Source organism: Trichoplusia ni, unplaced genomic scaffold, assembly GCF_003590095.1.
Source record: "Trichoplusia ni isolate ovarian cell line Hi5 unplaced genomic scaffold, tn1 tig00003159, whole genome shotgun sequence".
Classification (NCBI taxonomy): domain Eukaryota; kingdom Metazoa; phylum Arthropoda; class Insecta; order Lepidoptera; family Noctuidae; genus Trichoplusia; species Trichoplusia ni.
The window spans coordinates 1-22,561 of NW_020800348.1; the positions used below are offsets into that span (position 1 = coordinate 1).

A 22,561-nucleotide genomic window follows, 5' to 3' on the forward strand; every position below is an offset into this window, starting at 1 on the left:
GACTTCGTCCGCGTGGAATAGTGACTTCCGGCAGAAAAGTATAGATAGCTGTGTCCGCGACTCCGTCAGCGTGTAACTCCTTGTATATTAAGTTAATGTATTGGTAATATTTATTATTATTATTTATATTGGTAATATTGTTTAGATCACGTTCACATAAGGCTTAACCCTTTATAAGACACAGAACTTAAAAATATTTATAGCTTTTAAACTTTATAATAATGTGTTAAGGTTCAAATTCTGGTGGCAATATAAGTACCACTGCCTTATAAAGGTAAGGTAAAGGTACCTATAAAACGAAAATACTTTAGTGCAAAGCTTCCGGGTAAACTATATTGAAAGTTGACCCGTCCGGCACGTGAACATAAAGACTTTTAGAACTGCTAACACGGGAAAGAGCAACATACAACTGACCATGTGAGAAACAACTGACACTGAGATCTACTCCAGCAACACGAAAAGTCTGCCCTTGAGCCTTGTTAATTGTCATTGCATAACACACCGATACTGGGAATTGCGTCCTTTTAAATTGGAATGGAAAATTATTTGGTATTAAGGGTATTCTGGGAATAAAGACGGTTTCTCCTGCACCGCAACCTGTTAAAATTTGAGCCTCGATTATATTTTGTTGCAACTGGGTTACTTTTAGTCGAGTTCCATTGCAAAGTTGTGGTGGTTTTAAATTTCGGAGCATAATAATCGGTATCCCAATTTTTAAACAAATTTCATGAGAGGGAAGTCCGGGCATATTTAAAGAATTTAAAAATTCTATCGGGTAATTAGTGGCTTCTTGTTCATCGACCATTCTATTTATTGATCTATAAACTTTGCTTTCCCCCTGTATATCGACAGTATTTTGTTATTGATCTCAGATGCCTGGTCATTGCGAGAAGTTAAAAATAGATCTTTCGCATAGCCAAGAATTGTCCCTATTTAATATATTTGTTACGTCACCGTAAACCGACGATATAAGATGTGGTTGAGATTGCACCATACAACATAATTCAGGCGTCAGTATAAGTTTTCCTTGGTGTAGTTGTGGATAGGTACCTTCACCAATCTTTAATAATGTGTCAGAAAATTGACTATCATCCGGGTTATCTCCAGTTCTCACTCGCATATTTATAGTCAAATGCACCGATTGTATATCTCGCCATAAATAAGAGCTTTTTCAGGCAGCCCTAACCTCATCAGCTCGGGTTCCCCGTGGTATTACCGGTAAGGTTTGTCGGAAATCACCACAAAATAAAACCGTGATACCGCCATTGGGTCGATCATTTTGTCTTATATCCCTTAAAGTTCTGTCTACCGCTTCTACTCCTTTTCGATGGGCCATCGTACATTCATCCCATATGATAAAACTACACTCGCGTAATACCTTAGCTTTGTCGCTATTTCTTGAAATACTACAGGTTGGATTTTCCGTGCGATCTAAATCAATTGGTATTTTAAACATACTGTGAGCAGTTTTACCTCCTGGTAGCAATGTTGCAGCTATCCCTGATGAAGCTACGGCAAGCGCAATTTTACGCTGATTTCGAACATAAGCCAATATTAATTTAGTCAAAAAGGTTTTTCCAGTTCCTCCAGGTGCATCTAAAACCATATTGTTCCCAAATTATTTTGAACACTATTGCACACGCGGTCATAAACTGAACGTTGTTCTGCAGTCATAATTGGGACACCGTTTTCTAATGTTGTCAGCAGTTCCGTTAAATTGTAACCAATCTCTGCGGAATATTCCCTATTTAGTTACCTCTCCGACTGAGGTTGGTGTTGGCAAACCATATTCACAGAGTGATTTACCGCCTACTGCTGTTAAGTCATCCTGAAGAGCTAATAAGCACTGATTTATGGCAAGATCACGGAAATTATCATTAGTTGTGCCTTCATCATTGTTAGGTATATTTCTAAGAAAGTCTTCTGAAAATTTTTCTTTATATTTTTTCCCATAATGTTACAGCATCTGACAAATTACAAAATGTGAGTAATGTTACAAATAAATGGCGTAACCGTCGTGGATTATCACTAACACAGGATTCTGCTAAAGCGTCATCCCAATGCTGATCATTTTCAAGCAAATGACGCGCTTGGCAAGCTGCCTGATAAGTGGGATAAACAACATCGTCTACTTTTCTCAAATCTATAAATGAGGTTGGTCCTCGCACGGTATGTAATAATAATCGCAAATAGAAACACTCAGCGTTGTTAGGATGAACGGTGTACACTCTACCAAGAACATGTTCTTTAAAAATACCTGACTCGCCATCTACAGGCCTGCCACGGCGTCTTCGATTAAAGACACCCCGTTGCTTATCGTAGGTATAATACGATGGAACTTCCTCATACAAAAGAGATTTTGCAAAATCATCAGTTTGGCAAAGTCGAAAGAATGCTAATAAACTTGTTTGTCTAGGGTTCTCTAACCGTTCTGTGACATTTTCGGCGTTGAAATATATACGTTGGCCGCCTTCAAGATGAACATCCAGATGAGTCACAGGTGGATAATCTTTCGTGAATGTTGAAACTTAAGATCCGCCACACAGCTTCTGAAGAACTTATATATCTGCCTGACTGAAATCTTGTAACTTCATCATGTTCATTTCTCAAAGCAAATGTAGCTTGGTCACTGCCCTTATTAATATACTTACAAATATATTTTATTGACTCTACACTATTACACATTTCAACATTTATGTGAGCTTGAAATGCTCTGGACAACACAGGAGAATACGGAACGACCCACCTATTATCTAAAGTAACTTGTTGTCCAGACACTCGCTTTTCAACAGCAAAACCATCATTATCTCTTGAACGGCGACGATATAATGGGTATCCATCATGTCCTGTTACAGTGCCATCCACTAAGGCTTTTGGATATCTTTTAGTGCAACGACCGTCTTGCATGCAAGGAGAATTCCCGTTAAACGAACCACATGGACCATGTATCATATGAGTTTTAACAATGTCGTATAACACGGGATCTGCAATCGGACTTGGAATTTCAGCACTGATTAAACTGTCTACATCATTAGGTCGAACCTTATCTTTTAACCAAAGCAGGATATGTGCGTGAGGTAAGCCGCGTTTTTGCCATTCAATACTATACATATAACACAATACTTCTCCAAAAATTTTATCTTTGGTAAGTAGATCTATCATTGATTTCAATTTTAAATGAAAAACTCTTGCGATGATATCATGGCGGTCATGCGGTGCTTGACCCTCAAGAAGCTCCCGAGTAATTTCATCCCACTTAGGATTGGTAGTTACAGTAATAAATAAGTCGGGACGTCCATATTTTCTTACGTAACAAAAAGCATCTTGAGTACTTTCGTGCATGTATCGTGGACCACCAGTAAAAGAAGAGGGCAAAATAACTAAACGACCCATATTCACCGTATCGTTATCTTGCTGCATGGCGTCGCGAAGGTGCACGTATTCTTCAACGCGCAGCTGCCTTTGATTAGATCGTATATAAACTAATCTTTCGGTTTCAATTTTTGCGTACATGTCTACAATAAACTGATTGAAGAAGCCACGAAAACGTTGAAAGTATACAAACCTATTCCGTCTTACTTGCAAGTGGTAACAGTAAAATTGAAGGCATGAAATCTTTTTATTATAATTAGGTGCGCCTGTACGCGGATCAGTTTGGTATAAAGCAAAATTATAACCATCTTCCCCTCGACAGTATATCAAAGGATATTGCAAACTGTCGTAAGCCCTGTGGGTTTCATAAATACGTTGCAAACGATTATCTCTGGAACGGATAACGATATCACGCCTATCACATTCCTGGTCGACCAATACCACAGCAACTTCATTCGTGGATGGAGCATTATAACGCCCAGGGTGTTCCTGAGTTGGACGCCTATCGGCATTTATAACAATTTTATAATTGTTATCATCATCTCGAGGAAGAGCTTCTAATGCCGATTTAAAACTGCATACATACGAATTAACCTGATGCAACATGTTCTGAAGTTGTGATATGAGTTCAGTATTTAAATTCGGGAAATATTGATTTCTTATATTCGACTGTTCGTTGTAGTCGGATACAAAATATATTTGAAGAAACTTAGGTTGGTTTTCAGGCAAAAGGATCCTATCAAATGGTAAACCTGACCTTGTATCTTAAAAGTAGGCATGAAATGACCTTCTGAGATTTGTTGAGCGCCAAAGGATGTCATTTGAAATGCACTATTATAAGTGCGAATATTATCTAAAAACTGTTTAGATTGTATATGTTCCCCTAAAAGTAGTGATTTCAAAGGTTCCGGTGGGTCTTCGAATGAAGGCAAATTTATTTTACCTGTAGAACAACAGAAACCAGCTGACTCCTTACTCCACTTTGAAGCATTACAAAACGACATACCACGTTCATATCGCCTATTACAGAAGATGATCCATAATCAATTGTGAGGTTATAAGCAAACCCACTTTTATATTTGTCGGACCAAGCCACCGAATTTCTAGATTGATCTTCTATGTGTACATCTAAGTTATTAAGGCTATGTCGAAATCTGTCTGCAGTAAGACGGGCCTCTCGCTGTTCGTCCGTTTCAAGAGACCGAATATTTTCGATTCTTAATCTTTCATTAGACAAACTTACTGATCGTTCTTGTCTCAAAGAATTATAATATTCGCGTACCGACTCTAGTCGTTGTTCATGCTCATGTGCGTCTTCGAGAGATCGAATAACATTATGGTGCACCCTATCATTTGTCAAACGGTCTTCATATTGAGTTAAAGTTTCAGATTCTCGAGATAAAATATGACGTTCGCGGTCAGCTGTGAGACGCAATTCCCTCTCAGTGTAGGTTTCTGACTCGCGAGACAATATATGACGTTCGCGGTCAGCTGTGAGACGCAATTCCCTCTCAGTGTAGGTTTCTGACTCGCGAGACAATATATGACGTTCGCGGTCAGCTGTGAGACGCAATTCCCTCTCAGTGTAGGTTTCTGACTCGCGAGACAATATATGACGTTCGCGGTCAGCTGTGAGACGCAATTCCCTCTCAGTGTAGGTTTCTGACTCGCGAGACAATATATGACGTTCGCGGTCAGCTGTGAGACGCAATTCTCTGTCAGTGAAGGTTTCTGACTCGCGAGACAATATATGACGTTCGCGGTCAGCTGTGAGACGCAATTCCCTCTCAGTGTAGGTTTCTGACTCGCGAGACAATGTATGCCGTTCGCGGTCAGCAGTGAGACGCAATTCTCGTTGTGACGCAGTTTCAGCATCTCGGGATAACACATGTTGTTCTCGGTCAATGGTAAGCCTCAGCTCTCGTTGAGAAGAGCTTTGAGACGCCCGTGATGTAGCTCGTCTCGCTCTGTCAGCTGCTAATCGCATCTCTCTCTCTGGAGAGCTTTCATTGGCTCGAGAGGTTGAGGCACTAACTCTCATAGAGTTTAACCGATGTGCTCTTTCCTCTGCCGATTCTTGAGAACGCGCATTTCTCATCCTTTTAGCATCTCTCGAATTTCGAGATAAAGATGGTCGTTTTTTAGGTGGCATTGTGTATTTTTAATCGACGGTAACTGAAGCTACCTTACACTTACAATTATATATAGTTATTATGTAATAATTACGAAAATAAACTATTAATACAATTAAACACTACCACAATAACTAATATAATAATAACGAAAATAAACTATTAATATAATTAAACACTACCAATTACGAAAATAAAATAATCCTTATAGCATGACTCTGTATTCACGCGCGATTTCTTATTATTTCATGTATAACTTTGGTGTTTCTACACCGATTTACATGATTCTTTTTTTATTGAATAGGTAATAATGTTAACTTTTTTAATTGGGGATGAGTGATAGTGTTGTAAACGTTAGAGTAGACAAATACAATCAGAAATCTCCGAATTGCTAAGCTATCGGGAGTTTCACGTGTTATTGTGAGTCAACCATAAAAGTTAGACATGCTGTCGAGGAATATTTTTTAAATAATTTTAGGGAGAATATTTCCGTCATACATGATTTCTATGTAGCTTTAACCTATAAGCCTGCACACGTGACGGAAGCTTAAAAAATGGAGTAACTTACCCCGTTTTCCCAATATTTCCCTTCACTGCTCTGCTCCTATTGGTCGTAGCGTAATGAAAAGTATACTATAACCTGCCCAAGAGTATGAAGAATAATTGTGCCAAATTTCGTTAAAATCCGTCGAGTAGTTTTTGTTTCTATAACGAATATACAGACAGACAGACAGACAGACAGACAGACAGACAGACAGACAAAAATTTTACTGATTGCATTTTTGGCATCAGTAGCGATCCCTAACCACCCCTTGATAGTTATTTTTTAAATATATTTTATGTACAGAATTGACCTCTCTACAGATTTATTATAAGTATAGATAGATAGAAGATATAGATATAGATAGATATAGATATAGATTAACGGTATATTAAATATGGCTGTTGCCCGCGACTTCGTCCCCGTGGGTAGAAGATATAAGTTATGATTCATACCTGCCCTGTTTTTTTTACATTTTCCTTTGTATCTTCGCTCCTATTAGTCGCAGCGGGATGGTTTATAGCCTAAAGCCTTCCTTGATGAATGGTCTATTCAAAACAAAAATATTTTTTCAATTTGGACCAGTAGTTCCTGAGATTAGCGCGTTCAAACAAACAAACAAACTCTTCAGCTTTATATATTAGTATAGATATAGATTAACGGTATTTTAAATATAGCTGTTGCCCGCGACTTCGTCCCCGTGGGTAGAAGATGTAAGTTATGATTCATACCTGCCCTGTTTTTTTTTACATTTTCCATTGTATCTTCGCTCCTATTAGTTGCAGCGTGATGGTTTATAGCCTAAAGCCTTCCTTGATGAATGGTCTATTCAAAACAAAAATATTTTTTCAATTTGGACCAGTAGTTCCTGAGATTAGCGCGTTCAAACAAACAAACAAACTCTTCAGCTTTATATGTTAGTATAGATTTGTATTTTTAATTAACGGTATATTAAATATAGCTGTTGCCCGCGACTTCGTCCCCGTGGGTAGAAGATATAAGTTATGATTCATACCTGCCCTGTTTTTTTTACATTTTCCATTGTATCTTCGCTCCTATTAGTCGCAGCGTGATGGTTTATAGCCTAAAGCCTTCCATGATGAATGGTCTATTCAACACAAAAATATTTTTTCAATTTGGACCAGTATTTCCTGAGATTAGCGCGTTCAAACAAACAAACAAACAAACTCTTCAGCTTTATATATTAGTATAGAAGTATAGATTGGTGGAGGTACCTATCCACAACTACACCAAGGAAAACTTATTTTGACGCCTGAATTATGTTGTATAGTTCAATCTCAAACACATCTGATATCGTCGGTTAACGGTGACAAATATATTAAATAGGGACAATACTTGGCTCAGCGAAAGATCCATTTTAACTCCTCGCAATGATCAGGCATTTGAGATTAATAACAAAATACTGTCAAATCTACAGGGGGAAAGCAAAGTTTATAGATCAATAAATAGAATGGTCGATGAACAAGAAGTCACTAATTACCTACCCGATAGAATTCTTAAATTCTTTAAATATGCCCGGACTTCCTTCTCATGAAATTTGTTTAAAAATTGGCATTCCGATTATTCTACTCCGAAATTTAAGACCACCACAACTTTGCAATGGAACTCGACTGAAAGTAACCCAGTTGCAACAAAATATAATCGACGCTCAAATTGTAACAGGTTGCGGTGCAGGAGAAACCGTCTTTATCCCCAGAATACCCATTATACCAAATAATTTTCCGTTCCAATTTAAAAGAACGCAATTCCCGGTATCGGTGTGTTATGCAATGACAACTAATAAAGCTCAAGGGCAGACTCTTCGTGTTGCCGGAGTAGATCTCGGTGTCAGTTGTTTCTCGCATGGTCAGTTATACGTTGCTCTTTCCCGGGTTAGCAGTTCTAGAAATCTTTATGTTCACGTGCCGGACGCAACAACTTCCAATATAGTTTAAGCCTCATGTAAATGTGATCTAAACAATATAACCAATACATTAACTTAATAACAGAAGGAGTCACACGCTAACAGATTCGCGGGCAAAAGCTAGTTAACCAATATATGTTTAGATGTCCTATGTGATTGGAACCATTAATGAATCATGCGTCGTTCGATACGTTGGTTTCAATTATCTCTCCGAACCTTACATGGCGACTCTTGATGCCTTGAAACTTATCTTTGACACTCATATAGATAACATAGTCAAAAGGGCTCCGAAAGCGTTAGGTTTCATCTTTAGAATCTCGTCGGAGTTCAAAAACATTAAGACAATCAAAATATTATATTGTTCGTTCGTTCGTAGTCACCTAGAGTATGGCTCTCAAGTCTGGAATCCTAATTACAACGTTTACATCAATCGGATAGAGAGCATACAAAAGACATTTCTGAGGTACATTCAATTTCGGTCCAAGCTACATCTTTCAAATTATTTTTTAAGGTGTAAAAAGTTTCACATTCGCGCGCTTTACGAACGCAGGAATATTGCAGATCTAGCCTTCTTATTCAAAGCGATGAATGAACACTCAGATATTCCCCAGTCTGTAGGCAAAATGGGATTACGCGTTCCAGGAACCTTTTTACGCAATCTTGATTTACTTTATACACCGGCCTCTAGAACCACCTACAGGCAAAATTCTTATCTCATCAGAGCGTGCCGGTCGTATAATGCAACCTGCAGGAAAATTGATATTGATCTGTTCAATACAGGGTTAGGTAAACTTAAAAGAACTCTGTGCAAGCACTTTTTTGCTCATAATCCAAACTGATTATTGAATATGTCGCTACGTGCTTTAGGTTTGACCGACATACTGTCTGTATTTTGTTTTCTCTTTACTATCAGTGGAAACTTTTAATTGGCTTTAGTTTCGCTATAAGCTTGTTCATTCTTTGTTATAAGCTGTAAGTTTTCCAAATAAAATAAAATAGGCTACTATTTAAATGAAAAAAAGGGTTATAATGGGGGCTTAATGGTAGGTCAAAACTAATATGTAACTCTTTTTATAAACATTGTTTGTTAAAAGTAATGAAATATGTGCACAAGGGTAGTCTGAATTTAAGGTGTGTAAAGGGGGTCAAGGCTACATTTTATCTCGGCATTCCCATGGAAACGGGGACCACTGAACACAACTGAAGTCCACGCGGACGGAGTCGCGGGCAACAGCTAGTAAACAATATTCGTAAGATACGTATCAGCGTCATCTGTCCATTAGTCGTTGTAACATAATCTATCAAGGGAGGATTATCAATATTTCAAAATTAGTACATTTTTTTTTCCGAAGTGCGCCGCTGGCACCGTTTTCCCGTTGGATACACACTTCAATTCGATGTTTCAGTGACGTGGCTGCTTTAGCATGTGTGCGTGTGACAGCCTCGTAGTCATGCCAATGTGTGTATGTCTGTGTTCCTATAAATATTTGTCACACAACGTCAAAATAATCTACTTTTTGTCAGTCTGTGTTAAAAAATAGACATTGCCTTTGCACGACGAAATACGAACGTTACCGAATATGACACGAGCAGACACGAGCCGAAGCACGAAGACAGCGGATGAGCGTTTATGTTTTGACAGTAGTTATTGATCACTGATTGAGCTGCAATATTTTTCGATGCATTTTTGTCATAATTAGTTTTCTGGGTCGTTGGTTTTTAAGTTATCCCTACTAATATTATAAATGCAAAAGTTACTCTGTCTGTCTGTCTTTCTGTCTGTCTGTTTTTCTGTTACGCTTTCACGTCTAAACCACTGAACTGATTTTAATGAAATTTGGTACAGAGATAGAGTTGACCTTGAGAAAGAACATAGGATAGTTTTTATCCCGGACATTTGAAGAGTTTTCTTGGAAACGCGATATAACCGACCTCGACCGGGCGAAGCCGCGGGCGAAAAGCTAGTAGAGTATGAATATCTATCAAATTACATTACACTGAATATTGCGTATAGAATGAGATGCGGAGTTATTATCGTCTTTGGAGTCGCTGACGCACGTTTTTTATCAGGCCGTCGTATTTATACCAAAACTCGCCTGTTAATCTGTAAGTGCTATAATGTTTTTTTTTCTGCATTGTAATCGACAATAGCAGCTACCATTTTTATTTTGCATTTGTAGCAAGACCTTTCTATCATGCAATCTTCGATGGCTTCCTGCATTAAATGGAGATCACGGCATTCACGGCACGGAATTATATCGATGTTCTCACTAACAAAAGTGCACTCCACATCCAACCGCTGGATATTCCTGATATAGGTAGTGACTGTGCCTTCAAAAATGGGAATGCCTGTTAGTATTTTAGCTCGTTGAACGTAATGTTCTCGCATTTTTTTTTATCGCTGAGACTCTGTGCTAGATTAATGACGGGACAGTCTGATAATTTTAAATTTTCGAAATACATTTTATTTGCCAACAGCGCATTGAGAACAACCTGAAAAATTAAATGGAAAGCACACGCTGAAGTAACATTCAGATATTGACTGTTTAAACGCACTGGTCCTGAAATGTTTCCGTTTAAAAGAACTGGTGCATGGGCAGTTTTTGAGTGTTTAATGAAATCTCACTCGGGACAATCATCCAAACTTGTTTGTTTGGATCGTTTCTTGTATAGTATGTTACCTGTTTCATTCTTCCGTTTTGCGTTTTTCACGAATTTCGCCCCATTCCTCACGAACGTTCCAGTCGTTATCGGCTGGGATGTTTTCATCTCTGGACATCTCAGTTCTTTTATAATCCGTATTATTTACAGTCCTCGAAGAATCTGAGACAGCAATAATATTTTTCGACTTCGCCACTGTAGATTACGGTAGTTCGGTTACTTTTGACTCAAGACTTTGGTTTGAAGTGTTACATTTATTATTGGTAGTCACACCGAAGGCGATTTCTATAGGCCCAGGCGTTCTGTCATGAGGATTATCGACTTCCATATTATTTAATTGATTTTCCAACTTGGAATTAGCTTCAGCTTCCGAAGATTCGTCGAAGTTTTCCATCTCTGTTTTGAAACGAACCATCCGATGCTTTGCAACGCTTCTTTATTTTTTCGCCAATTCTTTCAAGATGCTGCAAAACGAAGCGGTCTATGCGTATCGGAATCTCGCCCTTGAATTCGCGATGTTTAATATCTGAAAATTCGGATCTCTTCCGAAACCAGGTACCATAATTGCGGTCCACAGAGGTACGTAAGGAAGGAGATATCACTTCAACCTCACCTTCTGATGACTAATTGGCAATTTTAACCGCCGTACCATATAATTCGTCACGCCACGATTTCCAGCCTGGTTTGTCCATTATTATTTCGCCCACAATATGTTCCGTAATTAATGTGGATTCCACCTTGTTGTCGTCGCTTTTCTCCGTAGCTTCATCGTGGTCATGTTCGTCGTCGTTCTTCAGCTCTGTTCCTTTGATTTCGTTGTTTAGAAATCGTATTCGATCGACCGATGGTAGGGCCTTGTCATTTGCCCCATACCCAACGCATTTGCTGAGAGCAATGACGAGAACAGATTCTATAAAACACGATAGGTCTTCAGGATTTGTTATTTGGCAAGCCTTTCCAACACACCGTTTAAAATATCGCCGTACCAAAGACTTGTCTTTTCCTTTTAAACTTGGCCATTGAGTAAGCGTCTTCAATAGATGGCATACATCTAATTTCATAAATGTTGATGGCGGTGACATCGACTTATTTACAAGAGCGACGTAACACTTCTGCAAAAATCAGTTAAGCTAGCACATTTGCCAAATACTTGTGCTACCGCAATCATCAAAGACCATCCGAAATCAGTAACGACGATCGGTGGAATGGGAGCGTTAGCAGCAAGGATGTGACATAAAAACCCATTCACGATGATAGCGAGTTGATCGGATCAAACCATCTAAAATGGCACGGCTGACAGGCTGGCACGCTACCATCTTTCGTCACGAGCACGCATTGGTACAAAAAAATGTGGTTTTGGCCATCGATCTTCGCAAACCGACCCGTAGCGTCGAATTCTAATGTGGCCTCATCTCGACGGCGCGAAATGCAAATTTGGAGCTGCTCGGGTAGCCAATAAATACAATTAAATTTATATACCCCAATGGACTGAATGCAGCCAACAAACTTTCCGTGTTCAGCGCTCTTGAGTAAATTCAGTACAAGATTTCCGAACTGCAATGCATATTTATTCAAGAGACGCTGTTCCTTGGCTTTTTGGATGACAGCATTGCTCGGTAAGATCGTCGGCTCTTTATCTCCAAATCTTTTTGTACGGTTGGCTTTTTTCTGGTATTCTGGTGTGGTGTAGATATCGTTTATTAAAAACAATAGTAAGAAATACATTGTAATATTATATTATTGTTAGTTGTATTTTACAAACACACCGTATTTTATTATTAGTGACTGAACCGGTCGGCGGCTTGTACGCCCCATTGTTTTAACGTGCGAGGTGGGCACTCGCATTCCACTACCGCGCGCGCGCATCATTGTTAACTGACCGCTCGCCAGTCAACTTATGGCCTCCTACGCGATCACTGTGCCGCTCTGTTTGCTCCCGCGCTTCCGCTTTTGCTTAATTCGATCATTCGCGCGCATTGAATACGGACGTGCCTTATAAAGTGCAACGTGGAGACATTTAAATTCGCGAACAGCGCGGCTCTATGCCGCTGCCCGTCTCTGTCGCTATGAGCTCAACACTCATAGCCAAAGAATTGTTGGCGTTTATACAACACGTCATCGATACCATGGATGAAGTTAGCATCTTGCAAATATGCAAGACTAACTTCAAGGAAGAAGAAATAAGCAGTGGGAAGAGACTGCTGTACATGAGCCTGGACAAGCTCGACCAGATGCCGTCTAGACGGAGGGACGGTACGGAGAAGAGCGTCCAAGACATAATCACCTTGCTGAAAGTGACCGATCCGGACGACGTTCCGACTTTCGTGGCGAAGGATCTGCACAAGCTGCCCCCCGTCACGTTCGACCACGTCGACGTCACCAGGCTCCTAAAAGACATCATCTTCCTGAAGACGAGCCTGTCAGAAGTGCAGTCCAAATTAGGGGTCTCGGAAAAGACCATTCAGGAGCTGCGCGCAGAAGTAGTGTTATTGCGTAACACTATGTCTGTAAGTAGGTCACCTGACGAGGCCTCTAAGGTGAACACACGTCGCGGGGCGCAAAACCTTTCCGTCTGCAGTTTTGCATCGGCTGATTTCGATGCGTCTGCAGTTGTGGGAGAGTGCAATGCCCCGATTGCGAAAGAAGTATCCGCGTCGACGCCTCGGCGCGTTTATGCTGACGCCGCTGCTCGAACACCGAGCTGCGTGACCTTAGCCCGTGTGCCCGCGCCGGCGCCCGCGCGTGTTCCTGCACGAGCCGCGCCTGCTCCGTGCCCCGCCCCGCTGCCCGCCGCACCGAGTGTGCTGCTGCCGAGACGAGATGAAGACGGTTTTGAGGTGGTGCAGAGGAAGAAGCGTCGTCACAAAACTACAAAGAACCGCTGCGGCAAAGCTCCAACAAAGCCCGAACAACTAGTGCGTGCCGCGCAGCCGAACACGCCGGTATGCATCTCCCGCCTACATTACTCTGTGAAGCGAGTGAGTATCGTCGAGTATGTGCGCCAGAAGTTGAAATACACGCTGAGGGTGCAGGAGCTGGAGTCGAACCGCAACGTCAACTTCAAGGCGTTTGTGGTGCGAGTACCGAATTGCTTCCTGCATCTCGTCTTAAATGAAGACTTCTGGCCTCAGAACGTGGTGTTCCGTCGCTTCCGCGGACAAGTTCCACCAGAACGCACTAAGACGTAGTATAAGGAAGCTTACTAACTTAATTTTAAGCTATATATACTAACAACTATTGTATAAATATCTATGTTAGTCTGTAAGGTATATGTCTATGGGCCTTAGTAGCCTGATAATAAAATGATTTATTATTATTATTATTATTATATTATTAATATCATTGCACTGTACTTCCTACTGATCTACTCCTTCTACTCATCTTGCACTATTCTTCATCCTTCTTGTGCTGTGGACTATTAACTGTACAAATCTAGTGTATTGCTATCGCATATACCAGTAGGAGAGTATTGGGGCATCTGGATCAAATGATGATCCAGATACCCCAATACCATAGAAATCTAAATAACAAGGTAATAGAAATGGCATACACCGCGGCGATTTATCGAAACGCATGTCGCCGGTGGGCGGGGCTTCAACACATTTACAGCAAATAACTACGCAATCACGCAAACATTAACATCGAGAAGACCAAGCAAACAACACTAGGCCATACATCTATTGCAATAAGGTTGACTTTGTCGTTGTAGGGATTCACTAACTCACACAGTCATTGCATTTTTTTTGCATTAGTCGTAGTGATTACGTAAACTACACTAGGGATTGACTACGGGTCCGAAATATAATGAAAGACGAAATTATGAGTGACAATGTTTTTTGTTGTATTCTTCTATCGATTACATTATAATATGTACTTACAAAAAAAAATTCGCTAATTGTCGGTTGACAAAAAAAAATATTATTAGGAAGTACTTGGTAGGTAGATTTGGTATATACGGTGATTTTTTAGTCGTCTTACAAAAGCAGCCCAGTTCATGTATCCAATGACTAGTAAACGTTCATAATAAAAAAATGGGCATTTATGAGATTTGGATAAAGGACATGGCCGGAAATTGTATGAACCTGTGCCCCAGCATGTACACGAATAAAATCTACGTCGATTGGATCGGAAACATCGTCAGGAACAAGAATAAAAAAGATTTATATTGCTCAGCAGTCGCTGACAAGAGTTATTAAGCTTAAAAGTTAGGTTAGGTTAGGTTTAAAGTTAAACTATGTTCAAAGCACTTTTATGTTTATGGTATATAAATATATAATCTAGACATTTAATATTCATAGTAAAATGATTTGAACACTGGGAGAGAATTATTTTTCAATTTGAGAAAATCTAATTGATTGGAAGTTGGAACCATATTCTACTGATAACAGTTGGATTAGAAGGCAAATAAAAGAAATTAAATTGTTGAATCATTTAATGTTAATAAAACATTATCTAAAAACGCGGCTGGCGAAAAGACAGCTTCTTGGTATCTCGCCCATCCCAAGTACCAAAGAATTGTCATAATGTGAGCACAACATCCAACAGTCCGGTTGCCAGATACACAATTACACCAATAACCTAAGATACCATTTCTAGGTTGGTCTTGAAATGAGGGAAGCTCGTCATATAAAATATACGTGTAATATTCACGCCTGGACGTATGCCTCGATTTAATACGTCCTCTTAATAGAAGAGGACGATTTCCTCCAATGTGTAATGCAAGTTCTTCCGAAAACTCTAGCTCTGGACATATTTCCACCTCATAAATGGACCTCAGTCTGCGCTCGCGCGTCATTGCGTGCGGTCGATGTGCATATTGTGCGGTAGTGCGAACAAAATTTGTTAAAAAAATGACTTGTAACATTGTGAAATGCAGTAACTGCAAAATAGTTATAAATGAAGTTTTATGCTTTATTCAAAATAAGGCTGAAGTGATGGATGAAGAGTCAATCGTCCGATTGTGTGTATCGGCGTTTTCGTCTCAAGAAATTGAAACAGCTAAAAATTTGTTATTTGATTCAGTGAATACCCAGAAGCGTAAAATAACGAGGAAAAATGCTGGTAAAAAGGAGAAGGACCTGTACGACATCTTATCCCTGTTTAAGGAAATAAATCCGGAGTTAACACCTACTTTTGTAGCTCGAGAATTACAAAAATTACCTCCTATTACGTTCGATCATATCGACGTCACAAGATTATTAAAAGATATACTGGTTTTGCATTGAAAATTGTAAAGGATACTTATGTCACTAAAGTACAACTTGCCGAGCTCAAAAGTAATTTCATATCAAATATTTCAAACTCGCAGATCTGTTTAAGCAATAAAAACGCGGGAGTCTCGAGCGATGTAAATATTTGTGATTATGACAATGGATCCGCTAATATCCAGCAAATCCTGCCAAGAACATCTACACCTGTTTGCATAGATAGCACACAAGCGTCAAATAATACCAGTGAGACGTTAATTCAAACTATAAAAGTCTGTGAGTCATTTTATAAGAATGAACGAACACAAGAGCAAGAAATAACCGTTCCCGCGATCGCGAATGAACGATCGTCCGTTCCGAGTACGAGTGCAACGTGCGAGAAAGAGACAGCTGCGACTGCGACTAAGCGATCGTCCGTGGCGGGTATGAGTGCAGCGTCCGAGAAAGAGATAGCTGCGAGTTTTTCAAATCGCAAAACGTTTGTTGAAATTATGCAAGAAGGTGAATGGAAAAAACATGATTATAGTGATGGATGGAAGACAGCTCAGAGGAAGAGTTTAAGAAATCGATTTATAGGTCAAAAAGGTGGAGCCGATATTGAATTAAATGCTAAATTTAAGGCGGCAGATTTGAAGATACCGATTATGATATATAATGTTAACAAGAATACCACGATTGATGACATTTCTTCATATTTATGGAATAGAACGAAGGTGCGAGTAACCTTAGAACCAATTTATATGAAAAAAGAAAAGGAATACAATTCTTTTAAGATCTTGGTACCTAAGCATAAGTTGGATATATTCATGGACAAAAATTTGTGGCCTGAGGGGATATCTTTCCGTCGTTTTTATAATTTAAAAATGAGGACGGAGGGTATTGTTTAATATGTGAATTATTACATACTGTTGATGATGGATAAGAATTGTACCTTCATTAGTTATAATTGTAGATCGGTAAGACGATCTGTGGATTGCATTCGTGCATTATGTAAACAAGGTGATATAATAGCACTTCAAGAGACTTGGTGTATGCCCCATGAACTATCTTTTTTGGGAACCATTGATGACAACTTCAGCTACACTGCTACTTCTGCTGTGGATACGACATCGGGAATGTTGCGGGGGAGACCGCACGGAGGCGTAGCTCTTCTATGGAGAAAGAGCATCTTTCCAAATGTAACAGTGATACAGTGTAAAAGTGTACGTCTATCGGCTATAAAAGTATCGACTGCGACGAGCAGATCGTTTATTGTGTTTTCTGTGTACATGCCTGTGGACGTAACTGAAAATCTAGCGGAGTTTACGAGTTGTCTCGGTGAGATTAGTGCCATTATAGAGAGTTGTGATTTAGAGTCGATTTATATTATGGGAGATTTCAACGCGCACCCGAGTGAGGCGTTTGGTAAGGAACTTATAAACTTTTGTAGTGAACAGAAATGGTTTTGTGTGGATTTTGAACGGTTAGGCATAACATCTGACACCTACACATACATAAGTGATTCGCATGGCTCTAGAAGGTGGTTAGACCACTGTCTAGTAACGGAAAATGCCTGGAGTACTGTAACTAATATTAATGTTAAGTATGATGTATATTGGTCTGATCATTTCCCTCTAATATTAAGCTGTAATATCAATATGATTAGCCGTAAGATAGTACATAGTGTTAGAGTTCCTAATAAAATAGTGTGGGGTACTAGAGATACAAAACAAATTGAGCAGTATAATAAAATATGTAATAGTTTATTTAGAGATTTAGATTATCCGACTGAGTTTACTGGCCGTGATGGAAAGTTGTGCAATAATGTAGATCATAAAGTGATAATTAGTAATATGTATAATAATATTGTGAAAATACTGAGGGAGGGGGCGGTACGCAGTTATATTCTTCACAAAAAGAAACCCCGGGTAATAGGGTGGAATAAACATGTCCGTAGTGCTCATGACCAGGCCCGTATAGCTTATTTGACCTGGATTCAGTGTGGCAAACCCACTATTGGTCCAATCTATAATAATATGTGCGAAACAAAAAGGGTTTTTAAATCTAAAATAAAGTGGTGCCAGAATAATGAATTACAACTTCAGATGGACATGTTAGCCACGCATCACAAAGCGAAAGATTTTAATAGTTTTTGGAAACTTACGAACAAACTTGTGCCAAAGAATAGTTTACCCGTGAGCATGAATGGTATTTGTGATCATAAAGGCATCTCTAATTTATTTAAGGACCAATTTATGGTACAGCCTCAGCCCTGTAACATCCAAGGGGCGCTTTCTTCAAAAAGACCCCCTGCTGATACTGTCATGTCCGACATGAATACTTTGGTTCGTGCGAAGGATGTTGTAGCAATAATTAACGGTATGAAGAGAGGGAAGTCACCTGGGCATGACGGTCTCAGCATAGAGCATTTGAGGTTTGCTGGCAAACATCTTCCGCGAGTTTTGGCGATGTTTTATAATTTTTGTATCAGCCACTCATATCTCCCTGATGATTTAATGAAGACGGTTGTTGTACCAATCATCAAAAACAAAACAGGTGACGCCTCCGACGGGTCCAACTACAGGCCCATTTCGCTAGCTACTATCTTAGCGAAGGTGCTGGACAGTCTGCTTGATAAGCAATTGAATAAGCATATGTCATTAAGTGACGCTCAGTTTGGGTTTCAATCCAAACTATCTACTGAGACTGCTATTCTTTGCCTCAAGCATACTGTTCAGTACTATACGAGCAGAAAAACGCCAGTATATGCCTGTTTTCTGGACCTGTCGAAGGCATTTGATTTAGTGTCATATGACAGACTATGGGAAAAGATGTTAGCAGAAACAACTGTGCCAGAGGTTACTATTAATCTGTTTAGGTATTGGTACAGCAATCAAATGAATGTTGTGAGGTGGGCAGACTCATATTCTGACGAGTATAGATTAGATTGCGGAGTCAGGCAGGGGGGTATAACCTCGCCAAAATTGTTTAATCTGTATATTAATGGGCTGATCGTTGAACTCAGCAAAGCCAATGTTGGGTGTTCCATCAATGGAAACACGACAAATAATATTAGCTACGCAGATGACATGGTTTTGCTGAGTCCTTCGATCAGTGCATTGAACAAATTGATTCGAATTTGTGAAGCATATGCGGCGGCTCATGGGCTCAAGTACAATATTAAAAAAAGTGAATTAATGCTTTTTAAAGCGGGCACTAAAAGTTATGACGTTCCACCAGTCCTACTTAATGGATCACCACTAACATGGGTCAAACAATTTAAGTACTTGGGTCACTGGGTCGTAGATAGTCTGAGTGATGATATGGATCTGGAGAGGGAACGTAGGGCACTGTCGGTTCGATGCAATATGCTGGCTCGTAGGTTTGCACGTTGTTCAAAACCAATTAAAAACACGCTATTCAAAGCGTACTGTCAATCTTTTTACACGTGCAGCCTATGGGTCAAGTATACGCAGAAGGCCTACAGTGCCTTACGGGTCCAGTATAATAACGGATACAGGATGCTGTTGGGTCTACCTCGCTTCTGCAGCGCTTCGGGGATGTTCGCAGAGGCTCGTATAGACGACTTTTTTGCCATAAGGCGAAAAAGAATTGCATCCCTATTGCGGCGGGTGAGGGATGGCGCTAACAGTTTTCTGGCCGTTGTATCTCAGGACATAAATAATGATATCATGAGGCACTGGATTGCTATACGAAAACCATCGATTCTTGTTTTTAGCGTTAAGTGAGTTAATGTGTTCCTTAACAGTATTTAAATTGTATTTCTAAATATGGACTCTGGTTCGAAATAAAGATATTATTATTATTAATATTATTATTATTATAAATATCTCGCTCTCTAATGTGCTCGCCATAATATGAGCGAGCCTGCTTCATCTGATACGGTCCTAAAGAAATTAGTTTTAACTCATTCATATCTAAACGTGGAAATCTATTAAGTTCTGGCAGGTTTGCATCAATTCTTGCAAATAATAATTGCAATACTCTACGTCTGTTTAAATTATACTCTTGTATAAACTGACCTAAATAATTAGGTAAGTTCAACCTTGAGGTTGCTATTTGAACAATTTGATCAGCATTTTCAGGATTTTCTATTACTTTGTGGAATTTATTAATGAGTGCAGCAGCAATCCTAAAATCCTCCATCATGTGTGCAGAAGCCAAGTTAATAAAAACATTTCTAAAAAGTTTATAGTCCCGTTTAAACCTGCCATTGACAACTTCTACAACCCATCGGCACAGCGTGACACATCTACTTTTGTTCGCCTGTAAGGTTGATAATTGAGTTTCCCCTTCATCTTTAGTTTCAGGTTTATGTACCTTGTAACCAAGAGCTTCTAGGTTGGAAACCGAATCTCTGAAGCCACGGTCTAAAATAAATACATCATTTTGCCTAAAGTATTGAAATAACCCACCACTGCTAGAAACTAAATAATTCATTATTTCCGCGTCTGTTTGGGTTGCAGCAAATGGTCCAAAAACATCTATAATATGACCATCACAACAGACTACTAAGAATGGTTTTGTAAGGTTATGATACTTATGAAGACTGTATGTCTTTTTTTGGTATTTATAGTTGGAACTTTTTTGTACGTCAAGGTATGTACCATCACACTGAACTATGGCCCACCTGTCAGAAGCATCAGAGTGAGGATTTCCAAATAATTTTTCAGGAATGGTAGTGTTTCGTGCAACTATTTCTTGGTGAGAGATGTGAGACACACCAAGATGAAGCGGAACAAAATGATCAGTCAGACAATTCCTCACAAGATTCATTTTGTATTGCAAAGTAGATTTAGCAATTCTAAAAAAACTAGATATCCTAGCATCACTATCACCAGTTCGATACTTAATTAAAAGCATTGCTAATGCAGATTTTGAATTTTTGGGAACAACAGACTGTATTGGTATACTATTATGCAATTCAATGAACTCTTGGGTGGTGCGCCCTGTCCAATAATGGCATACATGATTAGGCATTAAATCAATATTTTCAAAATCAATAACATTTTCTACATTTTTACTGTCCAACAAGTTTTCAATTTCAAGTGCTGTGAAAGTATTTGTTAAACTTGAGTTATCTAATAATAGCTCCCATTCATTAGAATGCAAATGATTTTCACATATCCTTGCACATCGAGGCACATAAAGCTTATTATGAAACAGCAAGGCTGATTTAATTAAGGTGGGCACTAAATGACCTGCACTTTGCTGACATCCATCAAATATGCATCGCCTAGATGTATTAGCACAACGTCTATAATTAGGCAGGGCAATTGATGAAACATCTTGACCTGCGCTAAGATGAAGATGTGGGGCAAGTGGTGGAGGAAGTTGTGGAGGAAGTGGTGGAGGAAGTGGTGGAGGAAGTGGTGGAGGAATTGGTATTTGGATATTTTCATCTGTTTGATGATCTTCTAAGGCATCAAAACGGTTGGAATCAGTAATATTTCTTCGGCTCACTTCTCTGTTAGCTCTCATGTAACAACCATGACATAAAAAGTTGGCTGCTCTAACCTGAAAAAAAAGATTAATCTAATACCACTTGACAAACAATAGCTTGACTTTCTATATTTGTAAACTCAAATGTATGTACATAACAATATTATTATTTTATTGCCAACATCAAAGCAAGACACATAACACAAAATAAAATACCACTCTGTGTCAATAAGACAGATATTCATACAGTTTTTACCAATAGATAGAGTGATTAATGCGGAAGGAGAAGGTATATAATACATCCATATTATAGCATAGAAACACAAATAGTTCCAAAGATTTGTAAAACCCATGTGGCATCAGAGTAAATCATTAGTTATCTACATAAGGCAATTAAAGGCTTGTACTAACTGATTCCTAATTGAAAATATTCCTCATTATTAATAATTAACATTAAATAAGGATTAAATGTTACTTTATGGTAACTATATTGACTTGCCTGTTACATTTTGAATTAGAACTTCAAATAAGTTTAAATTATTCAATGTGATTTTCACATGTAGATATTCAAAAACGTATTACTTACATGATGATGCCACAGTGATACAAGTGAGGCGAGAGGGCTTCCCTCCACAATTTCGTGTCTTCTGGCACGTGTAACTGATTTACCACAGCCATAACAAACATTGATATGACCGAGTTGTCTTTCCCTTAAATTCGTTGCAAGACATCTTGATAAATTGTCGTAACACGCACCACAGACATGGCTATGAGATGATAACTGTGAAAGTAAAATAAGTACCTTTTAGTCTTGAGATTATAGGTAGGTATTTAAATTATATGAATGCTGTAGGTATAAAAAGGATTTAATGATGCTACAACATACCTCGAATGTAAACCACTCCGATAAAAGAACAGTCATATCGGGAGGTAATGATGATAAAACATGTCTCCTGATACGTTCTCTGATTGTGATGCCACAGTTAACACACGGTTGTAAAAGGTCCATTTTCTTTAATTATACTGTACGACTAGTTAGTGGAGCACTCGCGTGGGGCTACGACACTAAAATATAAATATTATTATAAACGAAAAACAAACCGGCGCAATGTCAGTTTATTGTTTATAAATGAGAGAATGTGATTTGACATTGACATTAGACGCTCGATATTCATCACTCCAGTGTTGTCAGCACAAAAGTGACTATCTTCCTTTGTACGCGAACTTAGTTTTATTTACTTAATAATATTTATGGTTTCATTTATTTAAATAAATCAGAAAG

General features: G+C 39.0%; 2 protein-coding genes across 2 annotated transcripts; one reads left to right on the forward strand and one right to left on the reverse strand.

Annotated features, from left to right (window-relative positions):
• The first annotated feature begins 12,672 nt into the window (after nucleotides 1-12,672).
• On the forward strand, nucleotides 12,673-13,818 carry LOC113507811. Its single transcript, XM_026890737.1, has one exon. The coding sequence runs from the start codon at nucleotides 12,673-12,675 to the stop codon at nucleotides 13,816-13,818; it is 1,146 nt and encodes a 381-aa protein (XP_026746538.1).
• Nucleotides 13,819-19,578: 5,760 nt separating this feature from the next.
• LOC113507812 lies at nucleotides 19,579-22,008 on the reverse strand. Its single transcript, XM_026890738.1, has 2 exons — nucleotides 21,866-22,008; nucleotides 19,579-21,354 (listed from the first exon to the last, which is right to left on the reverse strand). Exon 2 carries the CDS (start codon nucleotides 21,316-21,318, stop codon nucleotides 19,579-19,581), a length of 1,740 nt encoding a protein of 579 aa, XP_026746539.1. The 5' UTR covers nucleotides 21,319-21,354; nucleotides 21,866-22,008.
• Between the last annotated feature and the right edge of the window lie 553 nt (nucleotides 22,009-22,561).